The sequence below is a fragment of the Vidua chalybeata genome, chromosome 8 (assembly GCF_026979565.1).
Source record: "Vidua chalybeata isolate OUT-0048 chromosome 8, bVidCha1 merged haplotype, whole genome shotgun sequence".
Classification (NCBI taxonomy): domain Eukaryota; kingdom Metazoa; phylum Chordata; class Aves; order Passeriformes; family Viduidae; genus Vidua; species Vidua chalybeata.
In genome coordinates, this window is record NC_071537.1 from 15,444,368 (window position 1) to 15,470,429 (window position 26,062).

General features: G+C 37.6%; 1 protein-coding gene across 3 annotated transcripts in view; it reads left to right on the forward strand.

Annotated features, from left to right (window-relative positions):
* The window catches only part of BLNK (B cell linker), an 85,946-nt gene that overhangs the window by 52,060 nt on the left and 7,824 nt on the right, over nucleotides 1-26,062 (forward strand). For 2 of the 3 annotated variants that reach the window (XM_053949623.1, XM_053949622.1), the window contains exons 2-19: nucleotides 4,484-4,549; nucleotides 9,373-9,429; nucleotides 11,446-11,495; nucleotides 12,422-12,462; nucleotides 13,281-13,437; nucleotides 14,562-14,731; nucleotides 15,203-15,284; nucleotides 16,042-16,122; nucleotides 17,621-17,646; nucleotides 18,167-18,195; nucleotides 18,539-18,634; nucleotides 19,400-19,442; nucleotides 22,317-22,344; nucleotides 22,654-22,732; nucleotides 23,215-23,245; nucleotides 24,217-24,259; nucleotides 24,950-25,028; nucleotides 25,447-25,478. In XM_053949623.1, the coding sequence (XP_053805598.1) occupies nucleotides 4,484-4,549; nucleotides 9,373-9,429; nucleotides 11,446-11,495; nucleotides 12,422-12,462; nucleotides 13,281-13,437; nucleotides 14,562-14,731; nucleotides 15,203-15,284; nucleotides 16,042-16,122; nucleotides 17,621-17,646; nucleotides 18,167-18,195; nucleotides 18,539-18,634; nucleotides 19,400-19,442; nucleotides 22,317-22,344; nucleotides 22,654-22,732; nucleotides 23,215-23,245; nucleotides 24,217-24,259; nucleotides 24,950-25,028; nucleotides 25,447-25,478 (1,190 nt within the window). The remainder of the gene's footprint in view (nucleotides 1-4,483; nucleotides 4,550-9,372; nucleotides 9,430-11,445; nucleotides 11,496-12,421; nucleotides 12,463-13,280; nucleotides 13,438-14,561; nucleotides 14,732-15,202; nucleotides 15,285-16,041; nucleotides 16,123-17,620; nucleotides 17,647-18,166; nucleotides 18,196-18,538; nucleotides 18,635-19,399; nucleotides 19,443-22,316; nucleotides 22,345-22,653; nucleotides 22,733-23,214; nucleotides 23,246-24,216; nucleotides 24,260-24,949; nucleotides 25,029-25,446; nucleotides 25,479-26,062) is intronic. The other variant, XM_053949621.1, reaches the window with a different exon arrangement.

Here is a 26,062-nt window from a genome sequence, read left to right on the forward strand (position 1 = left end):
TCTCCAGATTTCATTATAGTCTTCCTTGCTTTCTATTTGTGGTTTTTCCTGTAAAACCTTATAGCTGAGGCAAGTGCATATTTTTGGAAATTTTTTGTTTTAAGTCTAAATTTGCACTTACTAAATCCCATTCTAGGTTTCTAATGCCAAGTATTTAAATTTGCCTGAAAACAAACCCAAACAAACAAACAAAAACTCCGAAAAACATTTTTTTTGTTTTAATGTGATCTGCCATTCTTAAGCCAAAAGTGAGTACTACACCTACCCTCAGTCTTAAAGTGAATGGACATAGTAATCTTCAGAAAATGTGACTTTCTAGGCACAGAACTACAGGCTGTCCTGTCAGTGAGAAACAGATATACCCAAAAAGGTGTAAGAACTTGCAATTGGCATGCAAATTTCCTGATTTACAGCGTGTTTATTTTTTAAATTATTTTTACTATTTTAAAACCAATTCAACTTCATCAGTTAAAGACCTAACTGATGCAAGGAGGAGGAGAAGGAACATACAGGTCCCTTAATGCTGAATGTGTCAATATTGCTTGTAAAGTTGCCCTAGCCAACCTGTCAACATGTCATGTGCAAAATTCTGCTCTTCTTTAACTAAAGAAGCTGGTTTGTGAGTACTGATAAGGATTTTTCAAGAGGCAAAACAGGTAATTCAGACAGTCCTGTAAACACCAGAAATGTAAGAAGGTATAATTTTCATGCCCCAGATAAACAGAAATAGGTATGCTTGTAATACAGAAAATTTCCTGTAAATAATTTTAAATTAGTTTTTGTTTTGCCACCAGTCCTCACTGATGCTGCTGTCAGCCCTGTTTCCAAAAACATTAGCAGGACCCTCCCAGCTACAAGTGCTCACAGCCAGACACCCTAAGCAATTGTGTCCCCTGCCCACTCCAGAGACCCTGCAGAATCCTCTTGCAGTGGGCTGTGGCTCCCCTGGACACAGCACAGGTAAAACACTGCCAGCCAGCGTGTGCCCTGGAGCTGCAAAGCTCTGGGTTCACTCAGATAGCTTTACAGAGAAAGATCACAAGTGGGTGAGCTGTGCTGCTCATGCACACAGGGATCTCTCCCTGCATGCAGGAGCAGGGACAGGTCCACTGGGGAGCCACTCATGCTGACTGCTGTGAGCCTTAACACACATACCTACAGCATACATACTGGTAAATGTCTTCACAGATTTATAAACCTCATAAATACAAATTCTCAAAAACTAGTCTAAATGGTGGCAGAATTCCATATTACACAAATCTATCTGAAATTAAGACATACTTTTCTTTCTCAAGTCTAGGGACTCTGTACCTCATCTCACTTCTGAGTTGAAAACTTGTTACACACTTTATTCTTCTTCATTTTTCTCTTTAAAAACTATTTTGCTTTTGGAAAGCTTTTGTAGGATAGTGTGCATGCAAAAGAGCCAAAGGCTTCCAGGTGATGTTTGAAGGTGGGAATGTGTCACAGGCCAGGCCTACCCATCATGCTCACTTCATCATCACATATTCCTCATAAGCTGAGCTGTGACCAGATCAAAGAGAGGGTGGGTTTGTTTTGTTTTATTTTATTTTATCTTGAGGCAGCTCTACCATCCTTGAGTGCAGCAAGGTATTTTGTCACACAACAAATCCTTCTTTCAGGATGTATGGTATTTATAATGGTCAAACTTTCCACCTTCCTTCACATACGTATCACAGCTACTGACCCCTTTGTCAATAAATCTGATCATTCTGAATTACTGGAGTTTTTAGCCACAAAAATAGCAACACAGAGCTAAAATGTGTTTTGTTTTAGGTTTCTGTCTTTTTTTCTTACTCCTTCCAACATGTAGAATTTCTAATGTATTTGTAAGAAACCTAAAACTTTTTGGAAGCACCTACAGCCAAGACTTCCAAACTTATTATCTGCAGAATGTTGAAAATCTACTGTGTGCCATGAGATCCTGATCAAAGGGTCCCATCCAGTCTATAAAAGTTACAATTAAAATGGATCTCAAAATATCTATTGCTGAAATGCGTTTTCAAAGATTAGCAGTAACACACATTGCACCTTTATCTGCAAACCTGATTTTGCATAAAAAGATCCCAAGCAGGTTTAATGAAGAGTTGGAGCTTGTAGTTAAAGAAGCAACTTTAAGTTTTACCTCTTGATTATCTTTAATTATATGCAATGCAAAGTAAGACAAGCATTACTCATTATTTTTATTTACCATGCTAGCTGATGGAGGTCCTTGAGTATTTCTAGTATCTGCTCATCCCAAGAGAACACTAGAGAATAAACATTAGTTGGTGACGAGGTCCTGACTCAGTGTTGTGAAGAAAGAGGTTGTAGTTCTGCACGCAAGGGCTGCCTGCAACTGGGCCTGGGAGCTCCCATTTCCTGGGGGCTCTCAGGGCTGCTGCTCTGGTAAGGTCCCCTTTCAACAAACCCCTTTACTTGGAGTACAGTCTCAAGTATTTGAGAACCATACAACATGTATTTTAGTACTAGTCACATACATAGATTCAGTCAACACTTAGGTGTATAAATGCCCCTCTGTGCTTCACTTTCCTCATTGCTCTGGAATGGCCTTTGGGACTGGGATTGAGTGCTTTAAGATTTGGAGAATCCTCTTGCCATGGACCTTTCCATCTGCCTCTTATCTTTTCTTCTGTCTCTCTAAGATCACAAATCAGACAGACAGCTCTTTCTAAAACTTTTCAGTTGTTGCCTTTCATATGGCCTGGCACTTCAAGAAATTTCAGCCTCCAGCTAACTGGACAGACTGGTTTTTGCAGCTCATTCAACTCCATGGGCAGAAGGAGATTCCACTTGAACAGGAGATCAGCTGTGCTTGATGACTTCCTACACTTTCCACTTAGTGTAGTGGTTATCTTCTTACTCTCACAGGCTTCAGACAAGTTAAAGTCTCCAGAGGCAACAAACAAGTATTTTAAACAACTCCTACAAGAGCTGTGTTACTTTAAAAGGTGAAAAAATTCACACTAATGCATATTAGGTACCTCTCTAATTTATCGAAGTTGTAATTAGAAATCTAAATGCCTCCATAAAAAGAATAAGGAATAAGAGACACAGATTTTTAAGAAATTTGACTATGCAAAAAACGGGAATGTTTTCATTTCAGCTCATCTGCTTGGAAAAAACATAATAACAGCACCACTGCCTATAATTTCCTAATTTAAATGTGCCGTTTTTAAATAGAAATATGTAATAAAATTATCTTTTAAACTATAGCCTCATTCAAGACTCAGGAAACATCCGTGGTGCTCTAATCAGTTCACCTAAATATGATCAAATGAAAAGCAAACTAATTCGGGTACTTGTACTAATCAATTATGTGTTGGATCTTATTTGCATGCATGTGTGAAGATTTTTTAGCAAATAAATGACACTATAGAATAAAAACAGTAATGTGAAAAAAGCCCAGCTTTTTAAAAATAAAGTAATAATTTTGCTAATATAAAGATATTCGTGTCAGTGATGAGCAATAAGCAATATTCAGATAGAAATCTACAATTAGATTTTTGTTGGTGAGCTCTGACAAAACAACAAAAGAAATGTAACTGATGCTGACATCCATCCCTAATTGAAGTCTGGCAAGCCTTTTTGAAAGAAACACAAACACTTACAACCATTCTCCCCAAACTAGAACTAAACCATTTAGATATCCTCTCATTCTTTTCATTCCTCATTACTTTTCATTTATAGACACTGCCAGGTGCCAGCTGGGGCATAGCACAGAAACAGCAAACTGCAGATGATGGCTATTTCTGATGTTTCAGGCAGAACCAGAAGCTGAATCTGTTAAGAAAAAAAACCCCAACAAATACAACAGAAAAGCAGAAGTTCTTCTGAGCTTTTCATCTCAGATTTAATGTATCTGGTTAGTTGAGATAATAACCCAAGCTGCTCTTATAGGTGTAGTACATTGTTGTTGGAATTTTTGGAGCATTCATATACTTGAGAGAAACGTATACACCTGTTTCTCACAACTATAAGTAATTCATTTCTTTATATTAGCAGGTAACACTGTATCATTTTGCTGTAAATCAGCAGTTTGAGTTTTCAGCAGGAGTTAAAGATGTGCTTGTGAATTATTTGTCCATTATTCTCTTTACATTTAAGTGTCCCATGTATGGCCAGAAATCAGAGGGCATCACCATTATAGCCTTGTAGTGTTGTAAAGTCAGTTCTAGATAAAATGTTAACATTTAAATATTCAAAACTATTAATTTAGGCAAGGATTTTTTTTTTCCTGATGCACTTAGTCTTAAATTGATTGTTTTTACCATATTTAATTGTATTTAGAAGGATAACACAAATAATGCTAAAGAGGTCTTTAAAAGGAAGGGAAACTTCATGCACAAATGATTTAACAATTAAACTACTTATTGGAGACATAGTGAGTATATTTTTCTTGATTTATATTGATGTTCAACCACTTGGTAATATAATGCTGGCTTTGTTTAATATCTTACAGGAAGCTTCAAAAGATGGTGCATGACATCAAGAAAAATGAAAGTGGGATAATAAACAAGTTCAAAAAGTAAGTTTGCAATGCCAATCCCTAGTTTTATCAGTGTGGGGAAGTTTGGATTATGAGCATAGTGGTGTGTGGTACTTTAGTGATGGGACTATGTCATTCCACAGGGATGCACTTCAGTAGATATACTGAACATGCAGATTGTGTCACGTGCATAAAAGTATTATAAAATATTCATATGTATTTATACATAGAAAGAAATTCCAGTAATTTTGCTTCCTTGTCAAATGAATACATTATTCAGTGTTTCCAGACAAACATCTATTTAAAGCAATTAGCTATTTAGCACACTTTTCTTAATGCAACAGCTCATTTGCATTGAAATTCCATTTGGATGAGATTTTCTTATTCAGATGTGTTTCTTTACATGGGTCATTGGCAACAAAAGTATTAAGTACTTTTAGAAGTTAATTACAGTGCCTATCTACAGCATTTCCAGGACAACCATGTTAAATTCTGGAAATGCAGCTCTTGTACATAAAAGACATGTGGAAGCATTGTTTTAAATTGTTTTTAAAGAGGGACCATGATGGCTCAGCTCAAGGGAAACAGCTCTGTGTATCTGAAATGATCTGTCAGCTGCTGGCAGCAGCATTAGGGCCCTGCCTGGTTTGGCTATGCAGGAGCTCTGGAGAGCCAGGCTGGCTCAGCTCTTGCCCCTGCTGCCAGCCCAGGCAGGGCCGGAGCTGCCAGAGGAGGGGGATACACTCCTAGGAGCAGCAGGACTGCCCAGCTCTCCTGTTCCCCAGGCAGGAGGAGTAATCTTGGCCTGCAAGCCCTCCTTTGTGCTCTCATTTCCACAGCTGTGTTTCTGCCCACAGACCTTGAGCAGGCTCTGATGGTAGAACACCTGATCTATCAGATAGATTTTTTTTTGAGACAATTTTTTCCTTTACTCATTCTCTTTCACTCTAAGATTGCTGCAGTTCACAGTTTATCACAGCCACTTGCTATACTCACTTATTTCCAAGCAAGCACAAAAGGAGAGTTTCCCATAAAATGGCCCTCTTTTAACTACTTGTGGTTTTAAGTTAATTTGTGGTTTTGTTTTTAACACAGTGACCACTGTGTTCACCACCCATCTACAAAAAAACTCATTTTCACCTGGGACTGGCTCACTGGGAAGAGCTGCTAGGCTGTCCAAGGCTTTTGGTGGGGGTTTGGAGGGGAGGGGGTTAGAGGTTTTCTTATAGTTGTTGCTTTTTAATAAAGGGTGGCTTCCCACTTCACAATAGTAGTTTAACTGTAATTAATAATGCTCCAGTGGACTCAGTTCAGAGAGGAAAGATGACAGAAACAACAGAAGCATCTAAGTTTATCATTTGAGGCTACAAAGTGTGTCCCATAGTACCATGAATTCTGTTGTTAATCAGTTGCTCTGATTGTGTCCTTCCTAAAGAGTAAGAAGGGAAGTAACATGGACCAAATGTAGCAGAAGCTGGGAAGGTCATCATTAAGTGTCAAAGATTGCTGCTATAGAACTGTAATTCTTCGATTCACTCAAGATTTAAATATATATATATGTATATATATGTGTATATATATATATATATATGTATATATATATATATATAAAATAGAGCAAACTCATAAAAACTCAAAGTATGATTGCAGCACAAAGCTCACATGTCAACTCTCCCAGTTATAAAAACACAAACTGAGGTATAAAAGCATAATAATCTTTCAGATGTTACTATGATTCATCTGAGTCATAATAATCTTTTCTGCAGTTATGAAGATCAGAAATTCAGTTTTTAAAAATTGAAGAATATCTGATATTTGACTGCACATGACTTCAGAGTTCAAGTCTTGAACACAGCACATAATGAGACTTGCAATAAAAGCATGAGTTCACAACAGATCAGATTTCCTATATCCTATAAGGATATGTACAAGAGGTGCTAAGATTTATAGAATTAGAGCTGGCTGTATTCCTCACTATGCAATCTTTGGGGGCTTTTTGTTTGACTGTAGATGCTTTCTCTAAAACATGGTTATCCAGATGATCACTACTTCCATTTCAGTTAAAGGATTGTTTTATTAAATATCAAGGTTCTAAACATAACTGAAACAGGAAAGATTTTATTTAAAATGGGCTTTGTGTAGCATAGATTCATCTATACACTGGGAAAGAAAATAAAAATGAAACCTATTATAAGTAGAAATAATTTTAGAGAATTCAAATAGTGTACTTGTATATCTGAAGCCTAAAGTTATCACCCAGATATATACTGTAAGCCTCTGCTATACAAATTGAAAGAATTACCAAATATTCATGAAATTAATTAGACTTATTAGCAGTATTTGTTAAAACAATCTAAAGTCTGGATTGGCACTTGGTTATGCAGAAATGTAAAAGGTCTTGCATCAGGACTTCTGCTCTTCAGTCTAGTTTGTCTGTGGTGTGCAAGTGGGGAGGAATTCATCTACTATCCATGTGTGTTTTAAAGGTCTGTGGAAAGCAGGCTGAGCAGTCCTGGTAACAGGAAAGAAATAGAAAGGTTGTTTTTTCATTGCTTAAAAGTTCCTGTTTGTTCTGGCAGTAAAAATATTGGCCACTGCAGGATAGCTGTCACCTGCTTGCCCTTAATCACATACAAAGCTGTTTACAGCCCTGAGTCCCAGCTGCTGTGCAGATCACTGTGTCAAGGAGGATTATGTACTCAGGTGTAGCAGCAATGAGTGTAGCCAGCATTGGATAAACAATGAGAGCTGGGGGCACTTTTTTCACATTCACATCCTTGGTAATACAGAACAGGGAAGCAGAGAAATCATAGGTTTCAGGATGTAGGATGGTTGCCTATGTGTGAAACATGCTGTAAAGACAGCACTCATCTGTACATCATAAGCTTTAAGCCTCTAGGCTTTGTTCAGTGGAATCCTGGCTCCACTGAAGTTGGCATTAAAAGTCACACTGCATGCATAGCAAAGTCAAGACTTCACCTAAAGTTTTGTACATGCTGACCTACTGTGTTGAATAAGAAACAAGAAGTTCAGTTTATTCTCCTTGTTGTAATATCACATCCTTCACAAAGCCATCAGAAATCATGCACTTGTACTCATGTTTCTGACTGCACACTAGCCAAATGTGTCCATTTCTTGAACATTTGCCATGTGACCTGGAAAATGGAAAAAAGATGCTTTACCCAGCTTTTTAGTTGGGTAAGTCTTTGCTTCAGATTTGTGTGGCCCATTTTTCTATACCATTTATAATTTAGGCAGTAACTTTGGGCAGAAAAATAGCTGTGTCACTAAATGTCTCTTCAACCTGCATAGATACAACTAAAAAACATTCATGATCAAACTCTTGGCAGAGGGAAAAGCAGTATTTTATTAAACAAACAGTGAGAGAAAGTACCAAAATCAAGCTGTACCACACTTAGAAAAATAAAACAGAAAAAAGTATAATTCCTATTTTAACTGTTATGCTGAAGAACATGAAAATTACTGTGTAGCTGAATAGAATGTTTTGAGTGTCAGGATTTTTATTACTATAGCTGCCATAGCACATTGTAAGAACATGTGTGAAAGAGTAGTAATAACAATTTCAAAAAAATCCCTTTCAGTTTGTCTTGTACAGTTGCTGCATAATTCCAAATGCATAACAAGCTATTCCACTAGGAATACACAGTTCAGGAAATCAGATCTGTTTGCATCACACCTTTTGGAGCTCTGAAAATGTTTCTGGCAAAGTTCAGTTAATTTATTGTGTAATCACAAGTGTGATGTTCTAGTGCATGTAAAGCTAATACATACTATAAATACTCAACTCAGAAAAGATATGAATATAATTTTTGTAAAAACTATTATGTTAAAATGGTTCCTAACAAGGGAGTGGACTTTGCACAGACTGAACAATACAAAAAGCAAAGGACTTTTGAAAACAAAGTTTTCAGGCATATCTTAAATGCTGGGGGAGTGAGTAGAAACACTAGTAGGGAAATGCACCCGTGGGAAAATTTAAGTGCTGCATGTAAAGGTCTACCAATATGTATGCTTGGTTCCTTTTCTGGGTGTAGCCTGTAAAAACAAGTGCTGCTAGAGCAAAACACCCTGACCTCTGCTGCGGTTTATTTGAATTTTTTTCACTTAATGCAGGAAAACAAAAATGTGATACAAATTCTAAGAAATATTTGCAGCTCCTACAGGACCATATATGTTAAAAAAGTTAAATACATGCCTAAATGTTTTGTTGGATCAAGCTCAGCATATTATAAAGGGAAATCTTGGAATACATTGCTTTAAAATGGAATAATTTATTCTCTTAAAAGTTGATCTGAATTTCTGTACCCTGCATTTTGTTCTTATGTGAGAAGCATCTACAACCCATTATATGAAATGTCTCAAGTGCTACCTGGTTATTTGTTGAAGCTCTAATATATGTACTAGAATTAAATACATTTATATATGCATGGTCAGTTGGATGGCATTTGATTCTTCCAGTCCCTTCTCATTAACTTCAGGGAACAGGACAGAGTCAATTGCCATTCTGCAAGGATCTGTGTGGACAATGAGGTCAGAGTCTGCAATAGCTGGATAACCACGCCTTGGCGTAGGGTTGTGTCTTTTGATCTTGCGTTGTGGTTTGCACATTGGATACAGTTCTAGCTCCTGTAAAGTGAAGCTCCAGCTGACTTCAGAAGAGCCTGCATTCCAGTTCTGGCAGTCAGAAAATCATACCAGTACTGTGAAAACTTCTTTTTAAGTGGATTTGAATTTTAGAATAAATAACATATTTGAAAAGATTCTAGCAAATATAGATGTGGCCGTGAACTGTTTCAGCTCTGTGACAGAAACATTATTTCTTTTCTTCTATTGATATTCAGGTTCCAAAATGAGCAAGTGGCCTTAATTTGCAAAACTGGGAAAGATACTTGGGATCGGTATGCTATTCCATAGCTGCACCATGGCATGATAGGCTGCTTAGACACAGACCTCTGTTCTTACCTCGTGTGCTTTCGTTATAACATATTTACATTTTCTGCCAGGGCCACTGCCAGGAATTACAGGGCCTGGTACCAAGTGTGGAAGATTTCTTCTTAGCAGCTTAGAAATATGTTGTATTGCTTAAGCCATGTACTTTACACCATGACCCAGACAGCCTCTTACTGTTGCCTCTATTTTCCAAGTCTCCACCATTTCCGAACAACTCATGGCAGACATGTTACAAAATACATCAAGAGATCTTGGTCTCCCCTTCCTAAGATGTGAGATGAGCCCTGGCAGTGGCCCTGGGATTTTCTTTCTAACATGGCTGTGCTAACCTGGACAGAAGACCAGAGCAGAGCTGTTGAGAATGCTTTTTAATTTACTGTTTGTCCACTAAGTTATATTATGCTTCAGGAAGTTAAAACCCCTGAGGAGACAGCTATCCATCATTAGTGTTGTTAGCCATGAAAAAAGCAGGCCAACATTGCAAAAATAATCTTCCTAGTTTGGTTTTTTTTTGGTTTGGGGGGTTGGTCTTTTTTGAGTTTTTGCAATGCCCGCACCATTTATTCATTGATTCATGCATAAGGTGTTTTTGGTGACTATCTGAACAACAGAATTCTATTAATTCAACTCAGAAGTAGCCAAAGCATTTCTCAAAACAGGAAAATTTGTAAGTTGATGTGGTAGTGCCAGCATGCCACCACCCTGAGTAAAAGTATTATCTGAACAATGATTACCTAGGCAGCAAGCTCAGGACCTGAGTCCTGAGTGTCAAATTCTTGTGGTAAAGCAACATTTGTAAACACTATTGCTCAGAGATCCCAAAAAACCATTTTAAATTATTTGGGGATGTGGGATTTTTTTAAATTATTTGCTTATTTTTGCAAATGAATTTGTTAGGACCTGACTGAAGAATGAGTGAAGTCATCAGTTTAGTAGACAAAATTTCAGGTCCATGGTGAGATCTCATCAGTGCTACAACAAACCTGTCAGACAACGTTCAAAAGTCACTTTAAATAATAATCTTAATTTCATTAATTATCTTAATGTTTTATCTGGCTACTAAAAACAAAGGGTTGTTGGTTTTTCCCTCTGCAGAGGCATAAGTCTGGCCTGTGATGTCACACATGCACTGTTCATCTTGACTTTAAACCCAAATTCTTCTCTTTCATTACAGGGTAGTGAAATAATTCAACTGACTGTAATTCAATGTCTTCTTCAGACAGCTGCAATTTAGTAAGGAGGAGTATACATGAATAGACATATACATATGAATATATATACACATATACATATAAATATATATATGTGTGTGTGTGTGTTTGCACGTGTATACTTCTGCTTGCTAGATATATATGTGCACATACTTATGAACCTACCTGTATTGCCAAAAAGATCCTTTTAGTATTTCTACAAATTATCTTTTGATTCACTTGGTATGTGATGCCATTGTAACAGTTACCAAAAAATGGGACATAACATCATAAAATAATAAAAAGTAGAATCTTTCACTGAGAGACCTGGTATATAAAGTGCATACAAAATTATATAGTTCTAAAAATACAAATGGAGAGTGCTACAACACTTTCTTATGCCATAGTCTTAATAAAGCCTCTGTGAACCTGAACAGATTTTCAGCTACTGATAGATCAACATTTATTTCTGCCCCCTATCTTACCTCTTTCTGGAAATGAAGAAGACGTGGTGTGAGCAAGGAAGCTGTCCTTTCAACATATGTTCTTAGTGAAAAAAATGTATTAAATTCTCAGATTCTATTTTATTATTTTATCAGTTTCTACTTTTTGAAAGCATTCTTCTACAGCTATTTGCTAAGCATCTGTGATGGTAATCTGTATTTCTTTAGCTGCAGGTATCTTTAGTTATCAGCTTTTTTATGTGTCTGGCTAATGCTCCTTTCTAGTAAATGATACTTATGAGATCATAAATGTAATAATTATAATTTACAGCCTTAAAAAAAAGCCACCGCCAAGTCTGCCACAAAGGGATTATGCTTCAGGTAAGGCTGTATTAATGTAAATTTAAAACTGCATTTCTGTGGTAATTTGTTATCTATATGCCTAACAGTATTTCAGTTACACAGTGCCTCATAATTTATTTTTAATGAGAGAACAAGATACAATTATCAACAACTGTGAAGCTAGTTCACACTTCTGAAATGAAAGGCAAGAAAAAAATAAATTGTGCCAGCATGAAGAGTAGCAAGTAACCACTCTTTCAAAATCAGTCTTAATCAGAGTTCTGTATCTAGGCTGCTGAAAAAATGGAGAAGGATTTGCATGCAGTCCCTCCTTACAGAAATTGTGGCAGTAAATATGGAAGAAATTGAATAAATGCATCATTACAGATCTAAAATCTTAATACTGTTAATGTAATGATGACATCATGAACTATCTTAACAGTAGACCTTTACTTGCTTATCATACAGCCCACAAACTAGTTCATGGCTATTTTTAAAGTTAACAGCCATCTTGTTAAGATAAGAATAGAAGAAAGCAGGACAGAGTTTGGAACTTACCTGATAAGTGTTCCCTGTTTAATATAAACACTTAACCAACTTTAACCAGGGCCCAGAGGCCAGAAAGAGTTCTATTATCTAGAAATTGTGACCCCTACTTAAAAATGAAATGCATTAGCAGGACACTGTGGGTAAAGTGCATGCTCTGCTGTTCAGAGCAAGCACAGTTTGTCATTTTCTAATGCTTTTCCCACAGTTATGAAATAATTTGTCAAAAATAAGCAAGAAGGCATTTAATTTACTATTCTGTCTAAACAGATGTGTTGCTCAGAACTGTTTGGAAATTTTGCTCACTCTTTTTTAACTTTTTTAACTGAATATGATAAGTATAGATTGAAAAATGAATCTAAGACAAACATTTATATTCACTATTACATCTCCTTAAATAACTCTAATGTTTGGTTTAGAACACGCAGACAATGAAGAGGAACAATGGTCAGATGATTTTGTAAGTACATATTTTGGGCTAGTAGGAGGTTACTACAAGTTTGCACATGAAATAATAATAAAAGTTTCTTCTTAAATCATCTAGTTGTGGTTGAACTAAATACTATTGAAATGTTACGAGGTTTTTTACATCAGTTTAATTCACAAGTAGCCACTGATTTTTAGTAGCCTCAATTTTTTTACATTCAACTTAGAAGTACTTTCAGAAGCACAGTCAATGGTAGCCACAAACACTAAGGGTTTTGGATAAGTAAGCACATGGCATCAATTTGAGGGACTTCCTAAAATGAACAATAATTTAGAAATCAGTAAGAGATTTTATTTGGGGCAGGAAGGGTGGGAGGGGTGAGGAGAGGAAAGCCACTTCTTACTAAAAATGAAAGCTTCTGCTAAGATTTTAGAAAACATAGAATGAAGCAATTCATGGCTGTCAGCCATGTAAGTAATGGTGCAATTGTCAGCCTGAAGTGACCGATTTCCTTCTTGAATACCCTTTTAACTGGAAAGGGAGAGGAAGTGACAACACACACCAAGATCCATCAATGGATCTAGAAAGGATCTAGAAAGGAGCTGTCCTGGGAAAGGAAACAAGCTATTGGTCCATAATTTGAAGACTGAGCTCTTGAGGTGAAAGGACTCCTTGGAGACAGCAAGAAGACAGGGAGCTCCTGGGAGGAGGAGAAGGGGAGGAGGCAGGAGTGCCTCTTTGCAAGAGGAAGCACTAAAAGGGAATATGATGTGTCCATTCAAGGGTACATTGTTGTAATTTTGTGTTATAGATTGCTATGAGATGAGAAATGGGGAGTTCTGTCTTTCTAGGACAGTGATTATGAAAATCCAGATGACCACTCTGACTCAGAGATGTATGTGGTCCCCAGTGAAGAGAATCCTGATGACAGCTATGAGCCACCTCCAAGTGAGAAGGAGAAAAAGAAGATTCCCTCTGCATTCCCTATTTCTAGGGGTGAATATGCAGGTAGTTATGGAATAGTAAACTATGTCACCTTGATAATTGCTTTTTGATCAGTACCAGAAGAGAAGAGGCCCCAAATGCACTAATCTGTCCTTTCTGCAAGAGCTTGCTTTTAATTCTCAGGTCTTAAGCATTCAGAGGTATGATTTTTTTTTTTAATTACTGCTGGTAGTGATGTTTATAATTTTAATATAATGTGTCCTAGAGACTTTGATAGACATCTACTAATGACAAAATTCAACCAAAGGTATGGGAGATACTATTAACTTGCAGCTCGAAATGAATCCACATATATTGATGCAGCAATTGCTATTAAAGATGAGGCACATAAGACTAGCCAGGTCCCTTTTTAAATGTCTTTGTTTCTCCAATCATTATTCCCAAAGCAGTAAAAGAGTAGTCCAAATATTCACTCCTTCAAAATTGGTACAAAGGATGATAAATATCCTGAAAAACAGGACAGGATGGAGATTTTGTTTACATCAGTCCAGTATAAAGGGATTTTTTTTCTTTCTGATTTGATTCTTTTCAACCACGAATAGGTTGCATTGAAGTGAATGAAAGTTAGCTTCAGTTAGATGAAGACTTGAGACATAGAGAAAAGAAACATTGACATGATGCCTGCTTTCATTTTTGTATTATACCAGACTGTTACTGGCTGTAGAATATTCATTGTGTTAAAATATTGTGTAGTTACAGAAAACATTATGTACTTACAGAAGTTTATCAGCCCTTCACCTGTGTGTTCTTTGAAAAGGGAAGGACTTGACACCCCAGAGAACCTGGCACAATTCATGTTCCAGTCCCACCCAGTGTCGTTCTTCTCATGTCTCATAGGCACTACACCACCCAACCACCACCTTTTCTCCAAGGAGTTAAACACTTGTTCATACAGCAGTCAGTGTCTAGGCACCCGCTGCACCTGATACAGAAGGCTAGGCTGCTGCCTGAGCAATGAAACAGGACCTGTTTACACACAGATCTCAACATCAGGTCCAGCTGTGCTCAGGTCTGCTGTTTGACCTGTGCTGCAGCCACAGCAAAGACTTTTGCACAAGCAGTAGAAGAAAGTGCAGAGACTAATGTGTAGTTTTTACTAAAATTGTTGTTTTCTACCAAATTAAAAGACAATCGCACCAGTCACCAGAAGCTTCCTCCCATCAACAAACCTCTCCCAAGTACACCCAGTCCAGCCATGTCCAGACCAAAGAAACCATGTGTGCCATCCATGCCATTGCCATCTCCTGCTGCAAAACCAAAAGTGCCACCAAAGCCTAAGGAGGGCAGTGATGATGAGGTAAAGTTTACAGATATATTTGTTATAACTGTGTAAATGTCATAGTAGTGCCATGGTCTGGTCTCTTTCTTAGCCCTTGTAGTACAAATCATTTTGTACATCACTAATAGTGACCAGCAAGTACCATACTGGTTCCTAGGGGATATCTGCCTGCTCTGAGTATCAAGGAGGCTCTTTAGACCATGGAATAGCTCCTGATCATCCATAACAAGCTGCAGGCAGTGGGGAGAGAGTAACCTCAAAGGCTGCTCCAGGACAAGAGGGAAGGGAGGGCTTCCACACACCAGTGGAATAATTCCATAAAGGGTTTGCAATCTTTGGGATTCCCTTCCACATAGGATGATAAATGGCTGAAATAGGAATCACTGGGAAATGGCAACTATTGTAAACTGCTGCCAGGGCTCCAATCCAGACAGTTTGATGGCATGATGGAGGTTAAACTGAGAGATTTTTGTCCTGCATTTCTCATAGGATAACTACATTGTGCCAGTGGACAATGATGATGATAACTATATTGAACCCACAGAAGGCAGCATGTCACTACCTACAAAATGTGAGTTTTAGTAATTTAAGCTTATAATTATGGCTTTATTAGGCATAATAGTGAAAAAAATGGGTCAAATTAATGTCTGTTTCTAGGGTTCAAAGAGTGGAGATGCAGCTATTAAAGAGATTACAGACTGCAAAAAGGCAGTTGGCTCCTTTGGCTTATGACAAGCCACGGAAAATTATTTTTAACTTTATTGGAAGACATGTTTAATTTCTGCCTCTCAGCTATTTCAAAGTCCAGCCCTTGTACAACCAGGAGGCTTCTCATGACATATGACCTGCCTTCTCTTCCAAGGGAGCAGTGGCATTAAAATTCTCTCTTTGCTGAAATGCTTCAGGAGAAGAACAAGCATTTTTAGATATTTAGTAGATAAAGACAGACTTTGCTTTTATTTTTTTTTAATCTCACTTATATAAGTATATTTAGCTAGAGAATGAAACTACTACAGCCCAAAGGTGAAAAGTAAACAGAGAAGAGCATGTAGTTCTGCTCTCTGACATTACTGACAGAATCAAACCTCTTCAGAAAAGCTGAAATACTGAACAATACTTCTCTTTTAAAATGAGAGCTGCTTTCTGACTCAGTTGATTTATTCAAGGTCACACAAAACGTTGTCATTTGGACCTACTTAACATTCATTCCTATTGTATAAATGTTACATTGTTAGATTGTAAACAGATGTGTATATATAAAATATATGTATATATATATAGACTCATGCACAAATATATATATGTACATGAATAAAATATGTTTTTAGCACCTGTGAACAGATTTATGAAGACAACAAAGCCAGCCCCCCCTATTTCTCCAAAGCCTTCTCTTACTTCTATTATGCAAGGTATGTGAAGCTTGCATTGCTGTTAGAATAAAATAATGTAAGACTGTGAAATATTAAATTATGCCTGATGTATTCACACCACTAACCCTATGACATACTAAAGTAAAACAAAAATATGTTCCCCTTTAGCTTTTCTATGTTGTAGCAGTTGCTTTGTTAGTTTGAACAGTAAATCCATGTTACGCATGAATAAAACTAGAACAGGTTATTTGCCCCAAATTAATTTATATTTAGTCTTTTGCTCTAGTGGAGGAACACAAATGCATCCATACAGCAAAAGAATTATAGAACTCATTATGTCAGTAATCCCATTTCACCATAGGAATCAAGACCCGATACTTTAGACCATTAGATTTAAGCATATAGAAATTCTGTACAGGCTGATGCATTGCATGGTGTTTTAGAACACTGAGGTTCTGTAAAGACCAGTATATTTGGAAAAAGAAACAAAAGCAGGAGTAAATAAGAGGAATCCTATTTGCTTTTGTAAATTCAGATATTCAGATATTGTAAATTCAGATATTCAAATAGGATTCAGAGGAATCCTATTTGCTTTTGTAAATTCAGATAATCTCTCTTTTCCAACTTAGAGTTGTTTTGCATCCTCACTCTCATTAATTGCCTGGATGTAACCTTTCCAGACATGACACAGTTCTTTAAAAAGCTTTGCATATTCATTAGCAATGTGTTTAGCTTTAAAGCCACAAACTGCAAATCATAAACTAACATTTGTTATTAATTACTTAAGATTTCATGAGTTATTTTCCAGACATTTTAAAATGCCCTTTTTCAATCTCAGCCTTCTGTAAATCAGTGTCGAGCAACAAGCAGCTCCTGACAGATGTTACTAAAGAATAAAACGTCTCCCCCTGGTGGGAGCTGGGGCACTGGAGTGCAGTAAAGCGATGAAACCTGACATGAAATTTACTGGAATAGGATTCTATTTGCACTGAAGAAACAGGGCATAGATAAAGATGCTGGTGGTTTTTTCTTTTAAGATCTATGAATTAAAGTATACTTGTGGGTCAGAACTCAGGGAGGGATTTTGGGCATGTAAATGAGCCAGCTTGTATTTATGATTGACCTGATTTCTTCCTCCCTGAGTCAAGGAAAGGCTAAATGTTACTACAGGTGTGATAACACATTTTTTCCAAACTGACCCAGGTTTGCACAACACAAGCATTCATCTTGCTTGCAGGGGGGAGGGAATGAGAAGAAAAGCAAAACAATAAGAAGGTTTTGTGATGGGAGGAAACTTGATTAATACAGTGACTGTACATCAGAATTCCTGTGACTTCACCTGAAGTTCCCACTAGAAGACAGGGGGTGTTGCTGCTCCAGGGTTTTGGTGGCAGATTCAAATTCTGAGCAGATTCCCCAAGTTATTTTTCCAGAGTCAGAAGTATGACTGATACAAATTCAGATCAGCTTTTATGGTAACATGCAGTCTGTTTTTGCTACACTAAAGAATGCTTTTTATTTCTTCCCTGTCCTGTAGAAGTCTACGAGGTTCCTGAAGAAGAGGTGAGGCCTTTCTACAGTGTGACTCCCATTGCCCTCAGGCAGGGTACAAATGTGATTGTGAGAAAAGATTATCAGTCTTTCAAAAAGGGAACATATCTCTTCCTGCACTTAAAGCTTTCTGACACTCCCTTTTCAGAAAAGCTGGCAAACCATTTCAAAAGAGTAAATGGGTAGGGGAAATTTCTCAGTCCTCTGTGATAGTGATCCAATCTGGGAAGCAGCAGCCTAAGGGAATGTTTTACAGAAGCAGAAGTGCAGCAGAAGAGCAGTGACAGTTCTGACACAGTAATTTTTTCCCCATTTGCTGGTACTGACATAACATATGGCCAAAGCAAATTTACTGATATTGAGTTCTTGCCTCTCCCATCCTAATGTATACTACCAGACAGAGCTTTAGTAGAAATCTGTATCACAATACAAAAATAATATCTGGATGTGGTAACATAAATAGGATCATACAAATCTATTTTATGGAATTAAAAAGTGACCAAAAAACAATTCAGTGCATTTTCTCTTACAGGAGAAACCATCACCACCACCAGTAACCAGGTAACCCATTGCTGTGAATGTTTGTGCATTATTTAAAACAGTCAGAAAATATTTTTTCTCATCTAGATACTACATGTCTGGTAATTCTTTCTCTAGAAGAAATACAGTAACAGAAGTAAGAAATACTTACAATAAATATCTCTTCAGATTATCTACACAAATATTATCAACCATTTCTATGTTAATTTCAATAACCCAAATGTAATACATATTAAAAAGAAATACTCTTAAGGTTACTTATTAGAATTTTGAGGGGGTAGAGGAGTAGAAAGAGAGGCTTTGTTTGCATTCACTGTTGTTAAAAAATGTGATTTTCCTTTCTTAATTCATGTTTCATTACTAGGTTCACTAAGCCACTCATGTTCACGCCTGCTCAGAATATGGAGCACTCCCACATGCACAGCGTGACCAGAGAGTCACCTAAGCAGGATACTTCCAGGTAAGTTAAGAGCAGCTTAGATCAATAGGGAATATTAGCAAAGAAAAAATTTTCTTCTCTCTAATGTGTAGACTTCAGACAATAAACAATTGTCAGGACACTCAAATAGCTAGGGATGCCAGGACAAGGTGAGAACCAAAAGCTCTCATTGCTTTGTGAACTTCTGTGTTCAAGCCAGTTTGCCATATGGATAGGATTTTCTGAAATATCCCTTCAGGCATCCAGTACAGGGATAAAATATCTCTGCCAGCCAGTTTAAGATCCTATTAGCCATCTCTGCACCCTTGCAAATTAGACATTTTTGCAGTAGTACAAGATTGCTTGTAAAGAAACTGAGCTCAGTAAATCCATGGTTTATATCCCAAGTCTCTGGAGGAAAAGGGAAAAATTATACTTGAGTATGCATCCTACTTCACTCCTGTGTCCCCAGAAGCATAGAAAGCTGCATCATAACCCCTGCCTCCTCTCTAGGTCATTATTCTATGAAATATGTTATGTGCCCCCAGAAGGAGGCATCCACAATATGTGTGTGAGGGTGTTTGGTGAGGTTCTGTGCAGTCACAGGGGACCCAAACTCTAGGACAGGAGCTGTTCTAGAGTAGTTCCACAACAAGGGCATAGCATCACCACAAGCACTGTAGCTGTGCAGAGCTGAAATCAAACCCATTTACTGCAGACCTCCTTCCCTCTAGATTTTAAAGAGCTGTCTGAGCCAATTAAATAAATAAATGCCATTCATCATCACTTACTATGTGTATTTTTCAGAAATATTTTGCCTCTCCCCAGAAGTCGTCTTCATCCAAAAACAGTGAGTAGTTAATGGGCCACTCTAAAAGAACATACTAAACTTAGCCCTATGTTTTATATATAAATAGATGAATTATCTATTTATTATCTGGATTAAATAACAGAAACAGATGACCGAATATCAGATTCATCTAATATTGTGATTGTTGCTATTAATCCTTTGGGCAAAAGAGCACTGGACATCTGTATTGATCCAAGAAAAAGTTCAAATATTTTTTGGGATATAAGGGATATATGTCTCTGTCCAAAAAAATAATTTCTTGTACCAAAAAATACCAGTTGTTTTTCAGGAACCTTACTTTAAGTAGCAAAGGATGATTTTGCCCAATCTGAAGTACTTTTCCTTGAGCCTCATTCCTCTCAGATGGTGAATGATTAACGCTTTCTGAAAATTGAAACCTCCTAAAATGTCAGACTGGGTAGTCTGAGTAACCAGTATCACTAGAAAATGCAGTCCTTGAAGGACTAATTACAAGCCTTGGGTCCTAAGGCTGTGTTTCAGCCAGTCTTCTTCTCCCTCTGCTCTTATCCCATCTGTCCCTTCCACTGTGCTGGGTTTTTTAAGCAAACTATTTGGAAACTTGTCCAGCTGCAGAAATGAGCAAAAGCAAATAGTAAAAAATTTTTTTTCAGCCAGATTAGCTCCATAAATTGATCTACACTATAGCTCTACTCACAGCTGTGCCAGCTTAAGAGGGTCTGCATGAGGAGCCAACTATCCAGAACAGAGCAACGTGTCAACTGTGTCAGCGTCTGTGCCAAAAGCTGCATGCTCAGACCCTGTCCCAGCCCTGTGCTCTGAATTGTCCCTAGGAAATAATCAGTCTACCAATAACTATATAGAGAAATTAAGACTTAAAAGACTTAAAAATACTTAAAACCAGGAATTAGGGGTCATATAATAGGATTACATGTTATGGTAATAGTGCAGGTAGTATATGAGCACCTTATACTCTTCAGTCTTTAAATTTCTAGATGTATCGAGCAGTTCGTAAGTACAACAGCATTTTAGTTTCCCTTCCATGTCATCACAAAGTTTTTCCCATTTAGATCTGTATCCTGTGGGATTCTGAACAAGTCCTAAACAGTGCTAAATTTGTTATTTCTCTTTTATGAAATAGTTTGATTTCTCAGCTTTTCTTACCAATACAAGATAAGAAAAAAAAAAAATCTTACATCTCAAGGGAGCTTGTTGGACAGAAATTCCACTATCTGATCAGCACGAAGAATATTCCTGCTTCAGAACAGACTTGAGTGTCATCTTGCAGCTGTGACCTCTCCATTAATGCATTTTCAAAGCTTGCATTTGAGATGGATATCATCCTAGCTTTGCAGAGAATAAAAAGAGATTATCCTTTAGCTAGAGCCACACACTGAGTGAGTTACACCTCCAAGATGAAGCTCCCAGAAAAACACTCATCTGTAGCATGGTTGTATTCAGCTCCTGGGTGCTTGCAGCTCACCAGTTTGTCACAAGAGTCAGCCTAGGAAAGAGTTACCCAGTGCAGCCCAGATTTTGGGGTCTTTGCTTGTCTTGTAAGTGGCAGCCTTTACAATTTTAGACGAACACATAGTAATGAGCATGATGTTTGTCCAGTGCTCTGTTGTTCCTTTCCATCTCTGGCTACAGCACATTGACAAATCCCAAACAAAAACTGAAACATCTGTTAGCTGCTCCCATTCAGTCTGCTGTCAGCACTAACCAGCACTGATCATGTGCACAGAACTGTAACCCTTGTTCCTCTCAAAGGCCTGACCTGACTGGGTGAAAAATTTTGCCATGTCTCATTTCCCCAACTGCTGGGTGATGGATTACACCTCTCCAGACAGAGAATGGATGCATTTGTCACTAACATTAGTGAAAAGCCATTAACTGGGTAGATGAAGACAGACAAATTAATAACTGGTTCCTCTTTGAAAGATACTTATCAGATGGGAGACTTGATTCCCTAAAAGTCAAGAAATGGGAGCCAAAATTAAGCATCTCTCAGAGAAGCCGGGAAATTAGGTAGATTGCTTCAATTCTAGCATGGTGACAAGAGGGTCTACTCAGTTTCCTCCATTCAGTGGAAGATGTATTTTTAGTATATTCAAATCTGCTGCAAAATTTCTGTCTTCCAGGTCAGAAATTAAACATGAACCAAAAGGTCTCACTGCAAAACTAAGGCCAAAATTTCTCAATACTTAGTACAAGCAATCTCAAGATTATTAGAAAGTTCAAAATTTGATGGTTGCTTAAAATTTTTCAGATGACATCATGAATGTATTCTGGATGTCTTCTGTACAAATATTTCTTTAAAAATTACTACAGATACCAAAACCATATTGATTATTCATGCAGTTCTCATGTAATAATCAAAGAATCATTCAGGCTGAGAAAGACCTCTAAGATCAAGTTCCAACTGTTAATCCAGCACCACCATGTTCACCACTAAACCATGTCCATAAGTGCCGCATCCACGTGGCTTTTGAACACTTCCAAGGATGGTGATTCCACCACTTCCCTGGGCAGCCCATTCCATGCCTGACTAGCCTTTCAGTGAAAAAAAGTTTTTCTAATATCTAATCTAAATCTCTCCTGGTGCAGCATAAGGCCATTTCCTCTTGTCCTGTCACTTGTTACCTGGGAGAAAAGACCGATACCCTCCTTTCAGGTACTTGTAGAGAGCAGTAAGGCCCCCCTGAGCCTCCTTTTCTCCAGGCTAAGCGTGCCCAGCTCCCTCAGCCACTTGTGCTTCAGTCCCTTCACCAGCTTTGTTGCCCTTCTCTGCTGCATCGCCTCTATGTCCTTCTGGTAGTGAAGGACTTAAAACTGAACACAGTAATTTAATTCCTTCATATCAAATCTAACCTATTTTTCTGTTTTCTATTACAGGACCATGAAGCAAACAATAATGATGAAAGTAAGTATTCAGATGAAAATGCAGCAATATGAGAGGGACTAATATGCCACCAGTTAGCAGAATACAGCATGCAATGTAGTGTGTCAGTGTAAACTTTATCTGTACAGTCAGCAATAAGCAAGAAGTGTTACTGAACTGTTCTCTTGTATAATCACACTGAAAACATGTTAAGAAAAAAAATTAAATCAATGGATATTTTTTACCTTTATTATATTAACACTAAAATGGCAATGAGGAAAATCCACTGTTCAGATACAGCTCACATTGCATATTTTATATTGCATATAAATATATTGCTTACATCTCTAGGTCAGAGGTTCAATAACACACAAGAATCCAGATTTCCCACTGGAGCAGCTCCAGCTCCATCTCCGTTACCAAGGGGCCTGTGAGTAAAAAATGATAAAAGTACTTCTTTGGTGGGGATGGGCTTAATAGGTGTATTAGGAGCTAACTCCTATCCTTGCCTATAGCAATTTGAATTCAGGAATAATATTTATTCCTGTTTATGAAAGATATCCTGACTAGGTAAAGTGTCAGATTTAGTCCCATACTGCAGCACAGGCACATGCAAGCCTGGAGGTGCAGAAAGCTTTCTCTAAATTCTTCTGCCCCACCCAAGTCATGTTAAGTATTGGACACAGTTGTAGCTTCCTTGTGAAAGTACCTTTACTGAGTGCCCACATTGCATCTCATACCCTTATTCCTTTTTTATTCTTCTTTGTTTCTAACTGCTACAAGGATCCAATGAATCCCATCTTAGACATAAATACCCTGAGAACCAATGAAACTGATGCTTAGTTGCTAAATGAATCCATGAATCTGCTAAGTAACCATATTCTTTATTTTTTGTTTTCCTCCATACTTCAGCAAGAAAACTTCTAATGCAGTAATTTCACCAGTAAGTTGACTTCTAATTGCATCTCACCCAGAAATTTTATTAGATTTTTAATTTATTGTAAAACTTAATTTTATCACGGGTTTTGGTACAAGATAAATGAAAAAAAATTGCTAGGGGAAAGAGTTATAAAGACAGGAAATATTTGGGTGCTTATTACATGAATGAAGATCAGTGATCTTTCTGCTCAAGCAGAAAAATATTTTGGTCAAAGCAACATTTGAATTCAATGCCCTGGGATGTAACAAACACAGAGCATGAACTGAATAAATGAGAAAATAAATGGAAACACACGAAATTCAGACATATTCCCAGAATGTACAGGGCTGCCTATGGGGAACATGAGTTCATTACAATTGACAGCTCAAGAAATATGCAGGATTTTACCAGAATTTGTCTGAGGTTTTTCAGTAATTTGAAAAATATCCCAAAACTTCTTGTGGCAGAAAGTAAGAGGACTGCTTGAAATTTTCAAAGAAATTAATTAGAAGAATGTTTCAAAACTGGCAGTTTATTATCATTGTTTCAAAATGAAAGCAAAAAAAAATTAAAAGTGGAAGATTGGTTCCAGTTTTACTGTGAGCTAAACTGACAGTTTAACTTCCAGTAAACAGAAGAAAATGTGTTCAGATATTTTTGTGCATAGCTCAATATGGGTGAAAATCCAATTTTCATTTTCAAGTATTTGGGATAGACTTTTCATTTTTGGGCCTGAGATAAGAATGAACCATCTACATTTGACTTTTTCTACATCTATTTATACCCACAAACTGGGATTCTTTCCAAATCTCCTTTGCAAAATCCCATACTTCAAGGTCATACAACTACAGACTCTTCACAGAACGGCTATGTCCCTGCCTCCTAATTCTTCCAGGTTGTTGTCAATTTTAAACTGTTTCACAAAAAGTATAAATGATAAACATTTGCTATGTAAGTGCCAGTTAATACTTGTTTGTCCTTCTCTTTTACTGCAGAAACCGTGTTTACCTTCCAGAGAGACCTTAATTGCAAATGAAGGTAAATTATAGCCAGTACTGTGAAAAGTTGACATTTATCTGATTTTTTTTTTTTTTAACTAAAAAAATGAAACAAACAACACCACATTCAAGTTACTGGAGGTTTTTGAGGGGTGTTTGGTTTTAGCAGTTTCAAACTGGATCTGGGCAGCCTGAGTTGCAGTGAGTATCATTGTTCTCTAGAAGCAGTCACAGTAAAGCTGCTGAGGTTCCTGGCGGGGTAATGCAGCACAGTAATGGCCCAGCACTGTGCCCGTGTAGCCCTGGAAGTGGAGAAGGGGAAGGGAGGGACAGGCTCTGGACTCAGCCAGAACCACCTCTCACGGAGCCGGCTCCTGGCAAGAGGCAGTCCCTGGCACAGGCAGGGAATCCATCCCGTCCTGGCTCTGGCTGTGTCTGTGTGAGGCGGCTCCAGCAGGAGCTGCTGCCTCACTCCAGGCTGGCTGCCCCGGCCGGCCCCAGCGCCCTCCCCCGTGTCGCAGAGTCCCACCGAGCCCTGCAGGCATCCCTAGCACAGACATTTGCCTAGAATTAGTTAACAAAAAAAGCAGCGCGATGGCAGGCTGCTATGTAAGAAAAAAACAAAATTCATTATAAAATAAAACCTCCTTCATCTACTGGGACTCCCTAATCTGGGATAAAATATTTCTGAAGAAATCTTGACTCTACTGTTTGTTTTCCCAAACTACAGAAAAACCTATGGCACCAGAACGACGGCGCAATTCCAACCAGGAACTTCCACTTCCCCCCCTTCCAAGTGGTGCCCAAAGGTAAGATCCCTTTCCATCCTCTTTGGAATATTGCAGTGCACCAGATGTGAGAGGCTCAAAGGAGAGCACTCTTTCCACTGGAGCCTCCTTGTTGCTTTTTCAGAGCTGAGATTCCTGAAACCTCACAGTACCTCACAGTAGCAAAAAGCTAAAACATGGCAAATTAATGCATATAACTATCACCAAAAAGCATGAGGGGATATAATCTGTTACAAGGTGATGGAGATTTAAAACATATGTTTAAATTCCTACTAGTGGGATATCGTTTTTTAAAAATACCTCTATCAGACTCATGTTTCTCGATGAACAAATGGGTGAGATGGAACACATTCTACCACTGCATATTTTCAATTTTCATATTATCAGGACTGGGTACATCCCCTCAGACCTTTCTGTAATCTCTCGACATTTATTTCAGGCCTCTGCTCCAAAAGCCCTCAATTCTGCCAAGTAAGTATAATTCAGTTTTTTAATTAAATGTGATTAACTTGTAATTTCAAATTAATCTTTGAATTTAAAATTATTTCAAAATACCTTGCATATTTATTCATTTGGAATTAATGTGTCTGTAATGCATACAAAGAGGAGGTCAAGTATCCAAGATCTTAGCTCAGTTAGTAAAATTAAGGTAGTATCTCAGGATTATTGATGGAAAATGGGTGCTTCATTTATATTTATGAATACTGGAAATCTCTAGCAAAGGCAATTTGGGTCATTTCCCATCATAATAAAGATTCCATCAATCTTCCTTGTCACAGAAGAATCCTAAATATGACATTTCTGGGCTGCTCCAGGCTTCTGTTGCCTAGAAGACAGACAGATTATTATTGCATTCAATTTATTCTTTTTCTACAGAAGGAAAAAATAAGGTACTTTTATAATAGCAATTCTAAAGCTCTTTTCTAAGTAGTACTTTCCAAGATGGACTTTGTTTCAGCTCACAGCTAAAAATGAATTAGGTAATATGAATATAAACCCTCTTTGTACAGAAGTGTAAATTCGATTTAACATTTTTCTAGTTGCTTGTTAGCAGA